The sequence below is a fragment of the Macaca nemestrina genome, chromosome 9 (genome assembly GCF_043159975.1).
Source record: "Macaca nemestrina isolate mMacNem1 chromosome 9, mMacNem.hap1, whole genome shotgun sequence".
Classification (NCBI taxonomy): Eukaryota; Metazoa; Chordata; class Mammalia; order Primates; family Cercopithecidae; genus Macaca; species Macaca nemestrina.
This window is the reverse complement of record NC_092133.1, coordinates 55,377,266-55,396,077: the sequence shown is the minus strand read 5'-3', so window position 1 is coordinate 55,396,077 and position 18,812 is coordinate 55,377,266. Positions and strand designations below refer to the sequence as shown.

Here is an 18,812-nt window from a genome sequence, read left to right as displayed (position 1 = left end):
GTAAGAACTCACTTCCATATCCCTCCCTTGTCACAGATCCCATGACCCAAACCCCTCCCACTAGGCCCTACCTCCCAACACTGACACACTAGGTATCATATTTCAACATGAGTTTTGGTGGGAACAAACCACATCCAAACTATTGCACCATGGTACCCAGCAAATATTATAACATTTATTGTGTAAGTTAAGAGATACGATGAAATTTCCATAAGCTGTCTTCAGTAGACAAATGGTATCTTTCTGCAACTGTATCAGATCACATTCATTCAATCAAAAAGAATTACTGAATTTTTAATAGGTGAGATTTTAGCACTATAGAAAATAAACATAATCAGTACATCCTTGGAGCTCACACTTTACTGTGAACATGCAAATAAGTGAATAATTTAAATAGGAGGAAGTGCTAAGAAGAAAATGTATAGGACAGTATGCTAGAGAGTGAGGGTGAGGGCATGTCTAGTTAGGGAGGCCTCCTAGGGGAGGTGCCGTGTGAGCTGAGCTGATGCATACATGGTGATAAAAGTGAATTGTATGCAGATCCCAGGGGAGAGCAGTCTGGGCTCAGGCACAGTAAGTGTGAAGGTTTGAACAGGGAGCAAGCACTACATTTTCAAGGAACAGAGAGAAGGCCAGGGTGGTTGCAGTATGGTGAACAAGGGTGAGAGTGGTAGGAGAGGGGGCCAGGAAGGTTGTCAGGGTTCAAGTGCTGTAATATGCTACAGGCCATTGTAAGGAGTCTGTATTTTATTCTACAGGCAGTGGGACACCACCAAGGGTTTTTTATCAGGGGTACAGCCAGATTTGTAGCCACCAGCTTCACATGTACATCATTGAAAAGTCTCTTTTAAATGGAAATAATTTTTCTTTGTATTTTATAGAATAGACCAGAGGACTGTCATTTGGCCAAAGGATGCTTTTGAAACTCGGCAGGACTTAAATGAGGTAGGTGCAATCATTACTGGTTATAAGAACATTAATTAGCCAATCATGAGTTTTACCATTCTTTTTCACAGTACTAGGAATTTGTTCTGATGAAAACTTAGTATTTTTGCTTTTAAGTGAACTTGTAATACTTATAGTTCTTTGTTCAAATGGTAATGTTTTTCCTTCTTCTGGAGCAAACATATTTAAAATATTGTTTGTGAGGCAGCTCATGATGTCTTAGCCCTAACCGAAGTCCAGCAGTCATTTTGTTACACTCTTTTCAGCTTTTCTTCAGGATTATATAACCATGGCTGTGACAGTTAACATTTATAAAATTTTCTCTTAATTTTATTTTGTCTACATCTCTGTTTTTCCTAACGGCTTCTGCAATTTCAAACATAATCATGCTTACTGTTTATCCACTGAGAATGATATAGTTTGGTGTTTGCAATGTGATTTTCTTAGTAGACTTTGAGACATGAAGCCATATTTTCCAATCCAAATGATTTCCCACCAAACTGGACATCATGATGTTAATTAGCTTGTTCTGGATTTTCTTTGGAATATGTAATTGAATTCTCCTGTATGAAATTAATGTAACATAATTATGATGTCTATTATTATGAATGCCTTTGCTTAAGACATTGGTTTGGAATACTCTGTCTGGCTCTTCTTGTCTTCATTGTAAATTAAGTAGTAGTGGGTGGTATTTAGTATGTCTGATTAGGGTCATAGCAAAGAGAATGAAAAGACCTGATGACCAGATGCCAAAAAGAGAAATGATGGGCTTTAGGCAAATTGTTTATTTGACGTTTTGAAGATGCATTGCTCCCTCCTCTTCCTTTCCCACTCCACAAAAAGGGTACTTCACTAAATTTAGGTGATTTTCTTTTTCTTTTCTTTCTTTTGGTTAGAACTTGGTAGAAATAAATAGCTAAAAGTAAACCAGCTGCTTGGTTAAGCCAAGTTAAATAGCTAAAGTGGTAAAAAATGTCCTAAAGATAAGGACACAGAACTGTTATTTTTGTGTGCATGCATACAGACAGGCTCCAAATTCTAATCTTCCTCATGGTAATGAGTGAAAAAGAGTTTAAGAGAAAAGAGGCAAGAGCCTGAATCAGTGAATGCAGCTGTCCACCCCACCGTGAACAGGCAAAATGCTAGCTGTAAAGGAGCAAAGGTTTGTTTTGACATAAGTGACTAGAAAAATTAGGTGATTGTAAGAGTCAACTCATGACAACTTTCGAGTATCTGGGAGAAACTGTTTCTTGAGCTGCAAACCCATAAGGATGCTGAGATCACTTGAGCATTCCCAAATCGCAGTTGTGAAAAGCTATATTTGAAAATCTGCTTTTCCATATTCCTTCACTACATTGTATTTGCAAATGACATGAAGTATGTGCCAGCTTACTGCGCTGATTGCCTGGGCGTAAGAGCGCTGGATGGAGAGGTCCATCTAAAACAGCAGGCAGCGCCATATTTTAAATGCGCACGCTTCCATACAGAGCTGACGCTGCTGATTCAGACTGGTTGAATACAGTGTGTGCTGACAGTGGTTTTCCTCCATCAGGGGGTGAACTATATAGATTGACCCACATTCTTTCACGCAGTTTCTGTCGTGGCCAAAATTTGGGAGACCAGAAAAAAGCCTTGGGGAAACTTGAAGGAGGTGCAGTATGAATGGGTCAGAGGCCATCAAGGAGGGTGGATGTGTTCCCACTCATGGATTGAAATGTCCTATGTCATTCCCAGCATTTCTCAACTTATTGAACACCAAACTCTTTTACAGAAGAACCACCTAATCACATTTCTTTAGGCGACAGAGTCCCTATGGAACACAAATGGGAAACATTGCTATAATATTTTTAATAGGGATAGAAAATAATAGGGATAGAAAATACAGAAAAGTACACAGGTCATAGGTATACAGCTGAATGAATTCTTACAAAGTATGCAATCAGCACATAAATCAAGAAACAAAATATTACCAGCATCCCAGATGCCTCTCTGTAATTCCTTCCAGTCACTACTCTCCTATGAAGATAACTAGTATTTTTTAGTGTTTTATTCATGGATACACTCTTTTGTGTCTGGCTTTATTTGCTCCATGTTACATTCATGAGGGTCATTCATGTTTGGTATATAGTCGTAGTTTTCATTTGCTTTGCTGTAACTTATTGTATACTTGTTTCTGGTTGTTGACTATTAAGAGCTGTTGTTATCTATCGTATGTATTTTTATTACTATGAGCTGTTTTCTGGTCGCTGTACAGCTGACTTTTTACGGGAGTATGCCTCCCATCTCTAAATAAACATGTAAGGTAGAACTTTTTGTTATGTTAGCTCTCTTCATTGGTTTTTGTTCCTTTATTTTATTTATTCACCACCTGCCCACACATCCTTATAAAGAACCTACCAGTTCCGTAACTGCACTCTGTTCCATACCAACTTGCAAGTCTAAAACCAAAAAAGAGTTTCTTGAGCCTCATGAGAATCATAGTCCACAAATTTTTTCCAGATGTTTCCATATGTTGTACCTAAGTAATAATTACAGGATGCTACATATGTACCTTATATATTCCTCAAATTTCACATCTGGTATTTCACTTCTACTATTTGTACTTCTTTGTCCACTTGCTCTGTGACTGACAGATGGGGCTCAGCTTGATTCCAGAGCTGGCACTTGACCCGAGGTCTTCTCTGCCTGGCACGGTGATACATGGTGTAGCGTATCCGCGTATGTTGTCTCTGTGTGTGTTTCTCATAGTTTCCTAGTGGGCTGGAGAGCTCACTAACTTCTTGTTTCCACTTGGCATGAGTATAGATTTGACACCTGCCAGTCTCATATTTCTTCTGCCAGCCTGGAGCTCCCAGTTTTTGACTTTGAGTCTCTTGATAGGAATTGCATTTTTTATTTCACAGTTTTTGATATCTCTGGGACTAGTATATAGGAGTTTTTTCCAGAAAAAAAACTGATTAAATCTCCCTACTGACATTCACCTGAGCTGTATGACTCTATCTCTATAAGACATCAGATTTTGAGGGTTAGGATCTTTTGAATCCTGACAGGAAAATATTGTAGACTTGAGATCTGTCAGTATCTCATCCACCTTAATCCTTAGTCTTAGTCAGTCTGCCAGTCCGTGTAATTCATAAGCATTCAATAGATCAGAAAGGTACTTGAAAGATAAAATGAAGAAAAATGTTGTTTTACTCTCTGTATGTTTGTAGATCACATTCCTTGATTCAGTTCCAGTTAAGAAAAATAATATATTTATAAAGAAAACTAATGAATCTCTCCTTCCCTGGAAAAAAAAAAGCCATATTGGGTCCTCAAACTACTGTTTCCAACTCTCAGACTATATATGAAATAGCACCACATCAACTTCTTTTAGTTTTCATTTGTAAACTAAAACTACCAAGAAAAAATTGGTAGACTCAACAGTGAGGGTCAAAAGGGGATGATAATCTATGCTTCCCACCTTGCTTCCCCACTTCTAACTCTGTAGGAAGTTTTGAACTGGGCTAAGTCTAGGTGTCCTTTCGGATATTTTTTAAAGTTTAATTAGATTTTTAAATGACAAATAATAATTGTACATTTGTATATATTTATGGGATACAACGTGATGTTTTGATAAATGTGTACATTGTGGAATGAACAAATCAGGTGAATTTGCATATTCAACACTTTGAATATGTATCAGTTCTTTGTGATGAGAACATTTAAGATCCTCTATTTCAGCTAATATACAATATATTGTTATTAACTATAGTCACTGTGTGGTGCAATAAAACACCGAAACTGATTTATCCTGTCTAACTGAAACTTTATGCCCATTCACTAATGTCTCCTCTTTCCCTGTCCACCTCCTCCCCACCAGTCTCTGGTAACCCTATTTTACTCTACCAAAAGTTTGACTTTTTTAGATTCCACTTATAAGTGAGATCATATATTGAAAGTGAGGCCTTTCAATTTTAACATTCATTGATTCTACCCCTTTTCCATTTTCCCAGTGCTTTCAGAATGTAGCCATAGCTTCCCATCAGGGATTGAATAAGGCAAACTAAATGACTCATGATTAAGGCCTCCTCCTGGCCAACCCACCATCTGAAGCCTTATTGGGGAGTGAATAGTAAGTAGTGCAATGGAAGTGATATATGTGCTTAGCACAGTTATTTATCAGTCTCACACAAGAGAGAGGCCACATTATCGTAAGTGAAGAATTGTGATCAACTGGGGATCTGGAGTGGTATGGCTGGAGCAGGCTGAAGCTCTGGGTCACCATGGGCCTTCTTTTCTCCTTTATTATACTCACCCAACCCAACTCCTATGTCATATCATACAGAAGGAAATGGTCACCTCAAAAACTGATGGCCTCTGTGCTCAGGAAAAACACTTTATTTTCTTATCTGATAGATACTTTGAAGGTATTCTGCATTTACCTTTTGGATAAAACAATGTCAGTTGAGTGAATGTGAGTTTGTTTTCATTTTACTTCTTACCTGGAATTTCAAGGCCATATAGGTAAGGTCAGCCACAAGCCAATTGACCTTGAAGGAGAAGCTTTAGTGACCTTACATGGATTCCATATTTCCCTTGTCTTTGAGGCTTATTGACCATGAAACTGTCTTGTGCTGGCATTGACCATCACTATCGTTTATCCTCTCCAGGCCTAAGAAGGCAGCTTATAAATCTGAAAAAAATAAAACAATCTTGTCATGGGTTAATGGGTTTACCCAAGAGAGATGTGTTGAGCACAAAGAAGCAGATGCTAAATCCTGAAATGTGAAAATGGATAAATGTTGCATCAGTCTTTTGCACACCAATAAACTCTATACCTCCAATGGTGAGGATTTCAAGGTAGCTAAGACTTAAGGCATCAGTGGGAGGAATACTTCTAGGTGGGTATACTGACTTTTTTTTTTTTGTCCCCAGAATCAAACCATAGAGACAGCTGTCTGTCTCTCCCATATATGTTTCTCACATGGTAAGGAGTCTAAGTGGGATGCCTCATTGTAGGAACATAGAAAAATGTAAAACCTTAATAGAATTAGGAGGACAGAATAAGTTCAGTTGCAGGGAGTGAACGAGATAGAGGGGATGGGGACTATGTTTAGAAGGTTTGAGATTCTGAAATTTATGGCAACTTGCTGAGGTGGCCAGCCATAGTGAAGTGGAAGGAACACTGGAATTGAGGAGGTTGAGGAATTATGAAGCCAGACATTAGCATGATTGTCAGCCTGGACATTGAAGTAACTGAGTATGTCAGGGACCACTGATGGAGAGTAAGAAACCAACCCAGATGGAAGTTGCTGAATCCTGTAATATACAGGTCATGGAATGGGAAAGGATGGTGTTGTCTTTTGTAGGGGAGAAGAAATTGGTAGACTCAACAGTGAGGGTCAAAAGGAGATGATAATCTATTCTTCCCACCTTGCTTCCCCATTTCTAACTCTGTGAGGTAGAGAGTAGGAAAGAGAAATGATTTTTCAAGGTGGAGAAATTTCAGTCATGTTGTTACTTCATGAGGAATGTTAACACCGTCACACTGGCTAAGCCATTTCACCTGGTAACTAGTAGAACCTAAAGCATCTGAAAAAGGCAAGCACAAGTTCTCTGATACTGCACTGTGCTCCCTTTATGAGTGCTTAGCCCATTTATGGCCAAGGTTGCAATGTTTTGAATTTTTGCAATCAGACCTTGGCGATGACCTTGAGCAGTAGGATATAAATAACTCCCACATGCTGAGCGTTCCAACAATGGAACACTAGGCATAAATGGGTTAGAGTGAGAGGATAATAGCATCTCTTTAATGGAAAGATTATTACTGTAACTTATTCTGAAGAATTTGTTATAAGTGCTCTTTGTGTTTATAGAATAAGGTAGAAATATTTTTGCTGTTAATTGACCCTACAGGGCATTCTAAAGGTGTGTTCTGCCTCTGTTACTGCTTTGAAATTTAGTATTGACTTTATCAAAAATAGTCAGGAGATTTCCAGATTTGTGTTTGTCATCGTCACCTTCACTGGTTATTGAGGAACCAGAGGAAGAGAAGATGCTCACAATGGGCATGGATTCAGACTTGTGCTATGCTATATTCTGACTGTGGTTCTACCATAAGAGGACAAATTCCTTAGGAATACCATTAGAATCTAGAGGAAGAGGCTATCTTATAAGAAACAAATGTAATAAATTAACAGCAAGCAACAGATGTTCAATAATGACCTAGTATCAATATTAAGAAGTTTAACCTTGAATCTGTAATTGCAGTCTTATTTTACAAAAGAGATACCTATTTTTATTTAGCTTGGTATGAAAGAGATGATTTATTTACCTGAAATCAATATGAAAAATTAATTTTTCTTCATATACTACTGTTAACTCTTATCTGTTCAATTATGTTGGTCATAATAACTAAACTTTAGCCTCAGTGTCAAAGATATCTATGAAGAATGCTTTAATATGTTAACTTTGTTAAAAGTAGGACAATTTACACGCATGCAGTGTCCCTCTTTGAGTCAGTATGCATGTGTCTATGTCTTTGTGTATCTCCATGTGAAAGACTAGATTGTGTTTTTATCAGCATCCACAGTTTATCTTATAGGTATTTTGGCATCAAGCCATATCAGGCCTCAAGATGGTATGTATTGTTTTGTTCAGGATGTGTTTCTTCCTCAAAATTGTGTTAATTTTGTGAAAATAGTCAAGAAAGAGGCTTCTTAGGCCTTTCACATTCTTGAGCTGACTGAATGGTATTATTTCTGTAAGAATAGGCAGCTGTATTTTTGTATTCAAATGCAAACCCAGTCTGTAGGGTTAGGCCTTAATTCAGGATTGATTGAGGATGTTTTACAAAGTATCTGGGATTCTTACCGTGTGACTGAAAGTCAATTGAACTTGGTTTTAATAAGAACAGGATGTTATTGATATGTGTCTGAAAACTTAGGATCAGGATAAGCTCTATGCATGGCTAGGTCCAGGGATGAAAACTCATCATGGAGATGCCATCTATTCCTATCTCTCGCTTCTTCTTTTTCTATATTGGCTTCGTCTTTATTTAGGTCAGCCCCTCTCTAGGGACAAATTATTTAGTCACTAATTCCAGTGTATATTAGTTTTCTATTAATGGGTGACAAATTACCAAGAACTTAGTGGCTTCAAACATGTATTTATTAGCTCACAGTTATGCAGGTCAGAAATGTGGGTGGACTCAACTGGGTTTTCTATTTAGGGTTTCATGAAATTGAAATCTAGGCACTGGCTGGGGTAGTTTCTTATCTGGAGGATCTGGAGAAGAGCCTCCGTCCCAGCTTCTGCAGATTGTTGCCTGAATTTAGTTCCTTGTAGTTGTGCAACTATGTGTCCTGCTTCCTTGCTGGGTGTCACCTGAGGGCAGCTCTCAGCTTCTAGAGGCTGTCACACTCCCCCTCCTCACCCTTTATCTTGGAGTCAGCAACAGCATGGCAGATCCTTGTGCTTTGAATTTCTCTGATGTTGTCTTTTGCTACCAACTGGAAGAAATGCTGTGCATTTTAAAGGCCTCCCCTGATTGGTCCAGGCTCAGCCAAGTAATCTGTATCTTTGGTCAGCTGAGTTAAAGCTTTAATTACATTTGCAAATCTCTTCATAGAAGTACCTAGATTAGTGTTTGATTATGTTATCAGGGTATAGGAATCTTGATGGCTACGTTTAGGATTCTGCCTACTACATAGTAAAATAACAGTCTGTCCTTCCTAGTTCTAAAAAGTCCCTTATTTGAGTGTCATTTATCTGGCTTGGGGCATGTGCCCATTTCTGAATCAGTCCCTGTGATGATGGCGTTTGGAATAAGCTGATTTGTTAGACTTGGGCCATATTTCCCACTTAGGATCTAGGAGTGCGGTTCTCAGAAGATGAGTAATTAGATGCTGGGCTGCATAATGTTGGTCTCTGGAAGCATGATCTCCAAAGTAATTTTCCTCTCTGCTGGACCCCTGCAGGATGCCACTTGGCGTTTTTCTGGTATGGTTTTTTGAGTTGAGGTAGAGTCACCTGTCTCCCCTACTAAGGTTTGTTCCTCAGCTGGAACAGTATCCTATGATTCATTTAATTTTAGACAACTTTTGTTATCAGTGTCAATGAGCACATCCTGTAGCCAACATGGTCATGGTGTGAACACTAGCTCTCATTCCCAGTTGAATGAACTGCATGACAAAAAAGCTCTGAACTACTTCCCGGTCTGGTTTATTCTGCCCCATTGTTCAGATGCAACTATCCAGCCTGTCTTCTTGTCTCCAGGGAAACCAGATCTGTGGGCCTCACCCTCAGGGGAATCCTTAGTGTGGTGTTGGCAGAAAAAGTGGAAGCCATGTCAGCAGCTGCCTCTATTTTTCCTTGTCTGGGAACTGCCTCGGAGAAGCATCAGCGGTGTTGGACTGAGCAGAGGCATTGAGGCAGGACTTGCCTAGTTGACCCACCTGTGCTGCCTTTTGCCTGGCAGCCTACCCATTTCCCCCACTCCCCTGCAGCTTTGCCCCATTGGCTCCTCCTGTTTTCTCTGGCATGACATCTTGATCCTTTTTCTTGTTGCTCACTCTTTCAGGTATTTCTCTTCATACTACTAATTTCCTACTCTCTCATGGAAGGCTGGAAGGAACTGTACCCAGTTCAGTGGCTCCCAGGGGCCAGCCTGTGCTATAGTTTTTACTGCTTTTTGGCGAAAGTATAAATATAAGATAAATGAATATAGTGAGTTTTTTTTTTTTTAATAAAGTCTATGAACAACCTTTCACTTAGAAATTGTTCTTAAAATTTTCATTTTGTGAAGAAATGATGGGGAGGAGATTTGTTTGTTTTCTTTCTCACATGCTCTCACTTGGTGAAATATAAAGTTGACAGCTTTCATAAATATATTCTGCTCCACCTACCCCTGCTAACTTTTAGAAAATATTTCTGCTGATTTGAAGACCAAATTTTTCCTGAGAACTGTGTCCTTTGAGACATTTTCTTCTAAGGATAATTCTTTCTTTCAGCAGGATTTATTGAGAAGCAAATGTGTATCCAGCTTTGGGTCTGGTACAGGGATGAGGTGCAAGAGCTGCAGTATAAGAATGTACTTTGTTGTCCTCACTTCCCAGAGGTTTATAGGGACACACATCAAGTCCAGACATCTGGCCTTCCTAGCCTTGGCACCTGTTGTCTTTTTTAGGACATTTTTGGCCTTCTGAAGATTATAAAACTCAAGTTTATAGAGAGACAAGAGCTGAATTTTTTTATTTTCTTACAAAATATTAGATTTGAAAACCTAAGTGTCTATCAACAGACAAATGGATAAAGAAAATATGGTACTTATATACAATGGAATATTTTCCAGTCAGAAAAAAGAATGAAATACTGTCATTCACAGCAACATGGGTGATCCTGGAGAAAATTATGTTAAATGAAATAAGCCAGTCACAGAAAGATAAACACTGCATGTTCTCGCTCCTGTGTGAATGCTAAAAAAGTTGATCTTGGCTGGGCGAGGTGGCTCATGCCTGTAATCCCAGCACCTTGGGAGGCCGAGGCAGGTGGATCACGAGGTCAGGAGATCGAGACCATCCTGGCTAACACGGTGAAACCTCATCTAAAAATACAAAAAAAAGTTAGCCGGACATGGTGGTGGGTGCCTGTAGTCCCAGCTACTTGGGAGGCTGAGGCAGGAGAATGGTGTGAACCCGGGAGGTGGAGCTTGCAGTGAGCCAAGATCGTGCCACTGCACTCCAGCCTGGGTGACAGAGCAAGACTCCATCTCAAAAAAAAAAAAAAAAAAAAAATTTATCTCATAGAAGTAGAGAGTAGAATTGTGGTTACTAGATGCTGGGACGGGTAAAGGGGAGAGAGAGATAGGGAGGGATTGGTTAAAGGATATAAAATCATAGCTAGATAAAAGGAATCAGTTCTAGTATTCTACAGCACTGTAGTGTGACTCTCATCAACAATAATTTACAACGGGTTTTCAAATAACTAGGAGAGAAGATTGTGAATGTTCCCAACACAAGCAAATGGTAAATATTTGAGGTGGTGAATAATCTCATTATTGTGATTTGATCACTATGTATGTATCAAAACTCACCGTGTGCCCTATAAATATGTATAATTACTATGTGTCAATTCGAAATTTAAAAATATATAACTTAAAAATTAGTATTTGAGGAAATGGCCATGCTTTCCAATGTGACCTGCCATCTTTAAAGGCATAGATATATGTTATTTCATATGGCATGTGATTTTATGATTTTCAGTGAACACTTACTGATTTCTAATATTCATTGAATTTTAGAAATTGAAGGAGTTAAGGTAGTGTCATCAGAAAAAGTAGAGGGCCCATGAGCCAGCATCATTTGGTGGTTTGCCCTGTGACACAGAATGAGCCAGATTAAGGGCCCAGTGGGCCATCTCCTGTGCTCTCATCTTACTAAGTTTAGTTTTGAAGGCGAATATTTTTCAGGGCTAAAATACATGGAAACAAAGCCACAAAGAAGCAACCATATGGGCTACAACCCAGACTAGCTTTGGGCTTCAGCCCTTGGGATTTAATTAATGTTCTGGGAAAAATGACTAGTTAGGGGCTTATCCATCTTAAGACCTGTGCTTTTGGATAGTTAAAGTACTAGTAACTCCATTGAGAAACTATTGAAGTTCATTCCACGAGTTGTAAGTGAGACACATTGTATTTTCAGAAAAATCAGTCTTACTATCTAGAAAAGCTCAGAGTTCTGCTTTAAAGTGGGAGTTTATAAAATGGTATCATTCTCTCCCAAACATCTTGTTCTTATTATTCACTGAATAAAGTGAATATAACAAGGATATCAGAATCAGGTGAAATCAAGTATAGGATTCCCCCTTTCCAGGTTGAAGTCATTTAGCTTAAAGGAAATGTGGGTTTTATTATCGTGTATTGTGGCTAGGTTGTCCTTGTTTATAAAGAATTGCTGATAGGAGCTGAATAAGACCTGGATCTTCTTGTCAACAGAAGGCTCCTTAAGGTGAATAGCTTGTTCTCCTACATTGCATTTCTCCTTTGGGAGGTGCTGGGGAGTGAGGGCTGAGCTCCTGAACAAAGGGAAGCTGGGCTGGGCTAAGCTGAGGTGTGCTGTGCTGCAAACCATGCTCAGACACGAGTGACGTTGTCCCCAGAGGGATTCGCCAAAAGTCCAATGTCTTTACTTTAGGGGAGGGATAAATTTGGCTTTTTCTTGTAATGGTCGACATTGGGAGAAGTCCCACTTTGTTGGCAAGAACATCAAGAAGTTCAGGAAGCAACACCTTCTTGCTTCTGAGCACTTCACACTTTATACCTCCTGGTGGGGGTGGGAGCAGCTCTCAAGGGAACCAACCGAAAGATAAAAAGGCAATGAGGTAGTCAGAGGGCTAGGACTCAGAGAAAAGCTTTTGGCCCTGGGGCAAGTAGAACTAAGTGGGCAACTGAGACATTTATAGTGTGTCAAGGCCCCAGGGAATAGGGACCTTGGACTTCCTGTGTTGAAAGACCCTGCCTCGGACCTACTGAACCAGAATCTCTAGAACGGGCATGTCCTGGGAGCACACGTCTTTTGTAAACTCCCCTGCGATTTTTAAGCACTTTAAGGTTTCTAAACCAGGGTGGTAGGAGGGCTCAATATTGGATACTCAGAGACCCCAGCCCCCGCCTGCAAACACTGGCTAAAGGACCCAGAAAAACAAAACTCAGATACAATGGCAGTCTTTTTATTGATTGGCTCTTTTCTACACATTGTGCTAGGATGCAGCAGTAAACAATGGAGGCACAGTGCTAGTTCTTATGGAGCTGAAAATAGCCAATAAACAATACACAAAATTACAAATTGTGGCGTGCCTTGTGAAGGAAATAAACAAGACGCTAAAAGAGACACTAGGGGCCCCCTGCTGAGATAAGATAATCAGAACTGGCTCAATAATTTGATGGGATTTTGGCTGTGAAACAACCAGAGCTGAGTAGTGTCTGGGGAGGAGGGGGCAGAGAGCAGGTGAATCAGCAGATGGAAAGGAAGGGTGTTGTATATATGTGGGTGGGCATATATTCAAGAAACATTGAAATTCAGTGAAGAAGAGTGGTAAGAATGGAGATATTTGGAGACCCAGTCATGTCCCCAGTTTTGAGCAGATTTCCAACTTGATTTGCTTCATATCATCATAGGGAATCTATATGCAATTCTTGGATAGATAAAAGAATGGGGAGGAGGACTAAACCCTTTCATACGAACTAAATGTAAGTGGTGCCTGCTCTGGGACTGGTGAATTGCAGACAAAGGCACCCTAAAATAGTATTTAGCCATCCAGCCTGTGTGGGTGTTCTCTATTTCAACCCAACTAAAGTGGGACCTGAGTAATTGTAGAGGAGAGAAAATGAGTAGAGTATTTTCTAAAACAAGTAGCATATTCTCCATTATGTAAACGGAAAAAATTAGCTTTTTAAAGAAAACCACACCTACGTTTCACAGACTTCTCTCTGGCTTCTTTCTTAACCAGATAGGATAGTTGGAGCAGCAGAGGTGGTCATTGTTCTTTACCGGGCCTGTTAGCCCTTACTCAACTTTCTTGCAGATTCTAGACATTCGTATGAGGAGACTTTGGATATAAACCAGGAAAAGTACTAGCAGGCTGGCCCTGAGTGATGGGCTTGGGGAGCCAGGGGAGTGGAAGTCCTATCACAGATGGCTGGGTTGAGGTGGCACTAGGACTGTAGGGGTCTATTAGGACCCGGAATGGAGGGTCCTGCATCTTTCTGTAGAGGGAAAAGCATGTTCCTGCATTAAAGGTTACTAAGTCAGGCATGATAGAAGTGAAATGGGTGGTTAGTCACTCACTCCCTGGGCTTGCTGTTTCTTTCCTCCATAGCCCTATGACAATAATAACTATCATGATTGATTTGTTTACTTGCTTATTAGTGATCTCCCCACTAGACTGGAAGCCCCACGAGGAAGGGGCTGCTAATAGCCTCATACTGCAGAGCCTAGTGCAGCTCTTGCATGGAAAGCTGCCTGGCTTTCCATGTGGAGCTGGATATGTGGCATCATCCCTGCAAGGTGGACACAAACTCTGTATGTGCACTGCAAGCTGTCCTGAAGCCTTCTTGGGGTGGCTCTGCAGGGCACCGACGTGGTAGGACAGATCACCCATCCACTGGAAGGACATGTATGTGACAGTGGTGTAGATCAGGGGTCTCCAACCCCGGAGCCACGGGCCAGTACCGGCCTGTAGCCTGTTAGGAACTGGGCCGCACAGCCAGAGAAGATGAGCAGTGGATAGCGAGCTTTACCTCCTGAGCTTCACCTCCTGTCAGATCAGCGGTGGCATTAGATTCTCAGGAGTATGCACCCTATTGTGAACTGTGCATGCGAGGAATCTATGTTGCACACTCCTTATGAGGATCTAATACCTCATGATCTGAGGTGGAACAGTTTCATCCCAAAACAATCCCTGTTCCCAAGTCCATGGAAAAATTGTCTTCTGCAAAACCAGTCCCTGGTGCTAAAAAGGTTGGGACTGCTAATGTAGATTACTCATAGACAAATCTCCCTGCCCCCTTGTCCTGGGTTCCTTGATCCTCAGAACAACTATCTCTTCATGGACCCATCCCACACAGTGTGTCCAAGTCCCCACCCTCTGTTCAGGAAGAGATACGAGTGGCCCATGGTGCCAAAAGGCAGACTGTTCTCGGGTCAGTGAAGGGTGGGAAGGAATATTACTGAGGACAGCTGGTCTGCAGAGTTTCTTCCACTTTGCCTTCTTGTCCTCCATTTATAACAGTTCGTTTTCCCTTCTACTTGGAGATCTGCTTGTTTCTCCAGACCTTCATCTTTTGTCTCCTCTTCCATTTGCCACTTAATTTCTTCCCCATTATCCTACGCTTAGTCCTATCTTATAGCTAAAGAAGGAATAAACCAGCTGTACAACTAGATCTCCTTTGACACTCAGAGTCTTGCTTAGTGTGAGTACACTGAGGGAGAAAGTGAAAGAGGAAGATGGACGAGAACAACCGATGGATGCTGCTGCTTTTTTTTCCCCCTGTTGCCCAGTCTGGATTGCAATGGCATGATCTTGGCTCACTGCACCCTCCACCTCCTGGGTTCAAGCAATTCTCGTCCTACAGCCACCCAAGTAGCTGGGATTACAGGAGTTGGCCACCATGCCTGGCTAAGGTTTTATATTTTTAGTAGAGACATGGTTTCACCATGTTGGCTAGGTTGGTCTTGAACTCCTGACCTCAAATGATCCACCCACCTTGGCCTCCCAAAGTACTGAGATTACAGGGGTTAGTCACTGTGCCCAGCCACCAGTGGATACTTCTAGCCATAACTGGGTCATGGCATTATACCTCTCTTCCTATGGGAGACCAGGGATCTCTGAATGTGAACTCCTGTGCAGTGAAATTCTTTGAAACCTATTTGTGTTGTCTGGACATTTGGTTCCGTTCCAAACACAGTGTCTAAGCACCCACTCCATGCCAGATTCTGTGCATCCATCTCCAGTCCATGTGCCTGTTTGCTTTTCTCTCCTTTCAAGTTGTAAAGGGACTTAGAAGTCATGTAGCCTAAGGACCTTGCTAGGCAGGTGCAGAAATAAGACCCTGGGGGGTAAAGTGATGAGTCAGGGCCTCATTGTCAGTGTGGAGTACAGCCTTGCCACATGGCTAGAGCTCTGTCCGGCAGCCTTTGGGGTTTGGAGATAGTCATACTAAACACAGAATCCGGTCCTTGAGTGTTTGCCACATGCTGGTACTCTGCAAAGTGCTTTCCAGCTTTCCATGATTTCCCTTGTGTAATTCTGAGAGCATCCCTTAGAGCAGATACCATTGTTGCTGTTACCACTGCCCCTTTTTTAGAGAGGACATTAAGGCCCAGAATAACTAGGATGCTTGGCCAAAGTCAGACACATGGTATGTAGCAAAGCTGACATTCCCTTTCATTCTGTGGGAACCTGAAGCCTATGCCCTCTTCTGCTTTGCAGAATATACAAGAGCACTTATAAATTTGAGACAGGCAGCTGGTTCTACAATTAAAAAAAAAGAATGAAAGATAAAGTTAAAGAAAGAAAGAATACCAGTCTTTCTTTATACTTTCCTTTCATTCATTTTTAAAAATTGTTAAAATACATCTAACCTAAAATTTATCATTTAACTTTTTTTTTTTTTTTTTTTTTTTTTTTGAGACAGAGTCTCACTCTTTGCCCAGGCTGGAGTGCAGCGGCATGATCTCGGCTCACTGCAACCTCTGCCTCCTGGGTTCAAGCAATAGTCCTGTCTCAGACTCCCGAGTAGCTGGGACTACAGGTGCCCCCACCATGCCTGGCTAATTTTTGTATTTTTAGTAGAGACAGAATTTCACCATATTGGTCAGGCTGGTCTCGAACTCCTGACCTCAAGTGATCCTCCTGCCTCTGCCTCCCAAAGTGCTGGGATTACAGGTGTGAGAGCCACCACGCCCGACCTTTTGTTCTTTTCTTTTCTTTTCTTTTCTTTTTTTTTTTTTTTTTTTGAGATGGAGTCTCACTCTGTTGCCCAGACTGGAGTGCAATGGTGCGATCTTGGCTCACTGCATCTTCCGCCTCCTGGGTTCAAGCAATTCTCCTGTCTCAGCCTCCTGAGTAGCTGAGATTACAGGTGCATGCCACCACACCCAGTTAATTTTGTTATTTTTTCATAGAGACAGGATTTCACCATGTTGATCAGGCTGGTCTCAAAATCCTGACCTCAGGCGATCCACCGCCTCGGCCTCAAAAGTGCTGGGATTACAGGCATGAGCCACTGTGCCTGGCCACCATTTAACCATTTTTAAGTGTGTAGTTCAGTGGCGTTAAGTACAGTCACACTGTTGGGCAACCATCACTACCATCCATCTCCAGAACTTTTTTCATCTTCATATATATATATATATATATATATGTTTGAGATGGAGTCTTGCTCTGTTGCCCAGGCTGAAGTGCAGTGGTGCAATCTCGGCTGACTGCAACCCCCACCTCCTGGGTTCAAGCGATTCTCGTGCCTCAGTGTCCTGAGCAGCTGAAATTACAGGCATGTGCCACCATGCCCAGCTAATGTTTATATTTTTAGTATAGACGAGGTTTCCACGTTGGCCAGCCTGGTCTCAACCTCCTGGCCTCAAGTGATCCGCCTACCTCAGCCTCCCAAAGTGCTGGGATTTACAGGCTTAGGCCACTGCTCCCAGCTTCGATGAATTTTACTACTCTAAATATCTTATGCAAGTGGAAGTATACAGTATTTATCCTTTTGTGACTGGCTTATTTCACTTAGCATAATGTCCTCAAAGTTTATACATGTTGTGGCATGTAGCCTGTGTCAGAAGTCCTTCCTTTTGAGTGTTGAACAATGTTCCATTGTATGTGCATAACCACCTTTGGTTTATCCATTCACCCGCTCATGGACACTTAGGCTGCATCCACCTTGTGTTAGTCTGTTAGGTCTTCCCTAACAAATACCACAGACTTGGAAGCTTAAACAACATAAATGTATTTTTTCACAGTTCTGGAGACTGAAAGTCCCAGATCAAGGTGCCAGCGGGATCGATTTCTCCTGAGCCTCTCTCCTTGTCTTGCAGACAGCTGCCTTCTCGTTGCATCTTCACATGGCTTTCTGTCTGTCTCCCTGATATCACTTCCTCATCTAACCCTAATTGCCTCTTTAAAGGGGTTGTCTCCAAATACAGTATCATTGGGGGTAAGGGCTTCAACATATAAATTTTGTAGAGACACTATTTTATCCAAAACATACCTCTTGGTCATTGTGAGTAATGCAGCCATGAGTATGGGTGTATGAATATCTATTCAAGTCCCTGCTTCCAATTGTTTTGGCTAGATGTGCAGCAATGAAATTGCTGGATTATATGGTAATTCTATTTTTAACATTTTGGGAGCCCATCATTCTGTTTTGCATAGCGGCTGCACTGTTTTACGTTCCCATGGCATTATTTGTTAATCTTCAGGGTAGTTTTGCTCTTTTTCAGAGGTCACTGATTTCCAGTGTCCTCCAGTAGGAAACTTGCCTGGAATCTTTCTGTTTGCCTCCCAGCTGCTTGTTTACTAAATACTAAATCCTCCCAGAAACTTGGTGTCCCTGCTCCTTCTGCAGCTCCTGTCAACAACCTCAGTTCTTACTTCCACGCTCAGCTGCTGGGAAAACATCCCAGAATGGAGGAGGAAGCCAAAAAAAAAAAAAAAAAAAAAAAAAAAGGCTCAGCCCCACACAGGTGCTTCACATGGGCTCCCAGGCAGCAGCCCTTGAGCTCTTAGGAGCTTTGTGCCAGGTCCCATCCCATCTCCGGGCATGGCAGAGGTGTGATCCTGAGCCCACCTAGGCACTTGCTGCTTTCACAATGGTGAAGAGACAACAGATTTGAGACATCCCTTGGTGGGCAGCTTGTAAAACACTACTGTAGGTTCATACATCAGCAGAATGGATCAAGGGTTGTGCGTGGGACTCGGTCTTGCATGGAAGGGAGGAGTTAGGGTGTGAGAGATGTTGGGAAGATGTTTATGTGAGGAAAGGTGTGAAGTTACATATGGAGCAGGGGTGTGTGTGTGTGGAATAGTGTGTGAAGGCATGGGAGTTGGAGGTGGGTGTGTGTGGGGTGGGTGTGCATGGGTTATGTGTGAAGTAGGCTGGGAGGTTTTGGGGGGTGGATGTGAGGGTATGAGGTATGTATGGGGTAAGGGTGTGTGTGTGTGGAAGGTGGGGTGTTTGTAGGTGTGGGGAGTAGAGATGAGAGTATGGGGGTTTGGTATGAGCATCTGTGTGGAGGAGGTGAGGGGTAGGTATAAGAGTGCGTGTAGGATGGAGGTGAGCACTAGGGGTGGAGGGTGTACATACATGTGTGTGTGGAGTAGGGGGT

General features: G+C 41.6%; 1 protein-coding gene across 8 annotated transcripts in view; it reads left to right on the top strand.

The window, feature by feature from the left end:
• Positions 1-18,812, top strand: part of LOC105466192 (family with sequence similarity 13 member C) — a 118,104-nt gene that overhangs the window by 61,785 nt on the left and 37,507 nt on the right. For all 8 annotated transcript variants that reach the window (XM_071069568.1, XM_011715221.3, XM_011715222.3 and 5 more), the window contains one exon: positions 882-945. In XM_071069568.1, the coding sequence (XP_070925669.1) occupies positions 882-945 (64 nt within the window). The remainder of the gene's footprint in view (positions 1-881; positions 946-18,812) is intronic.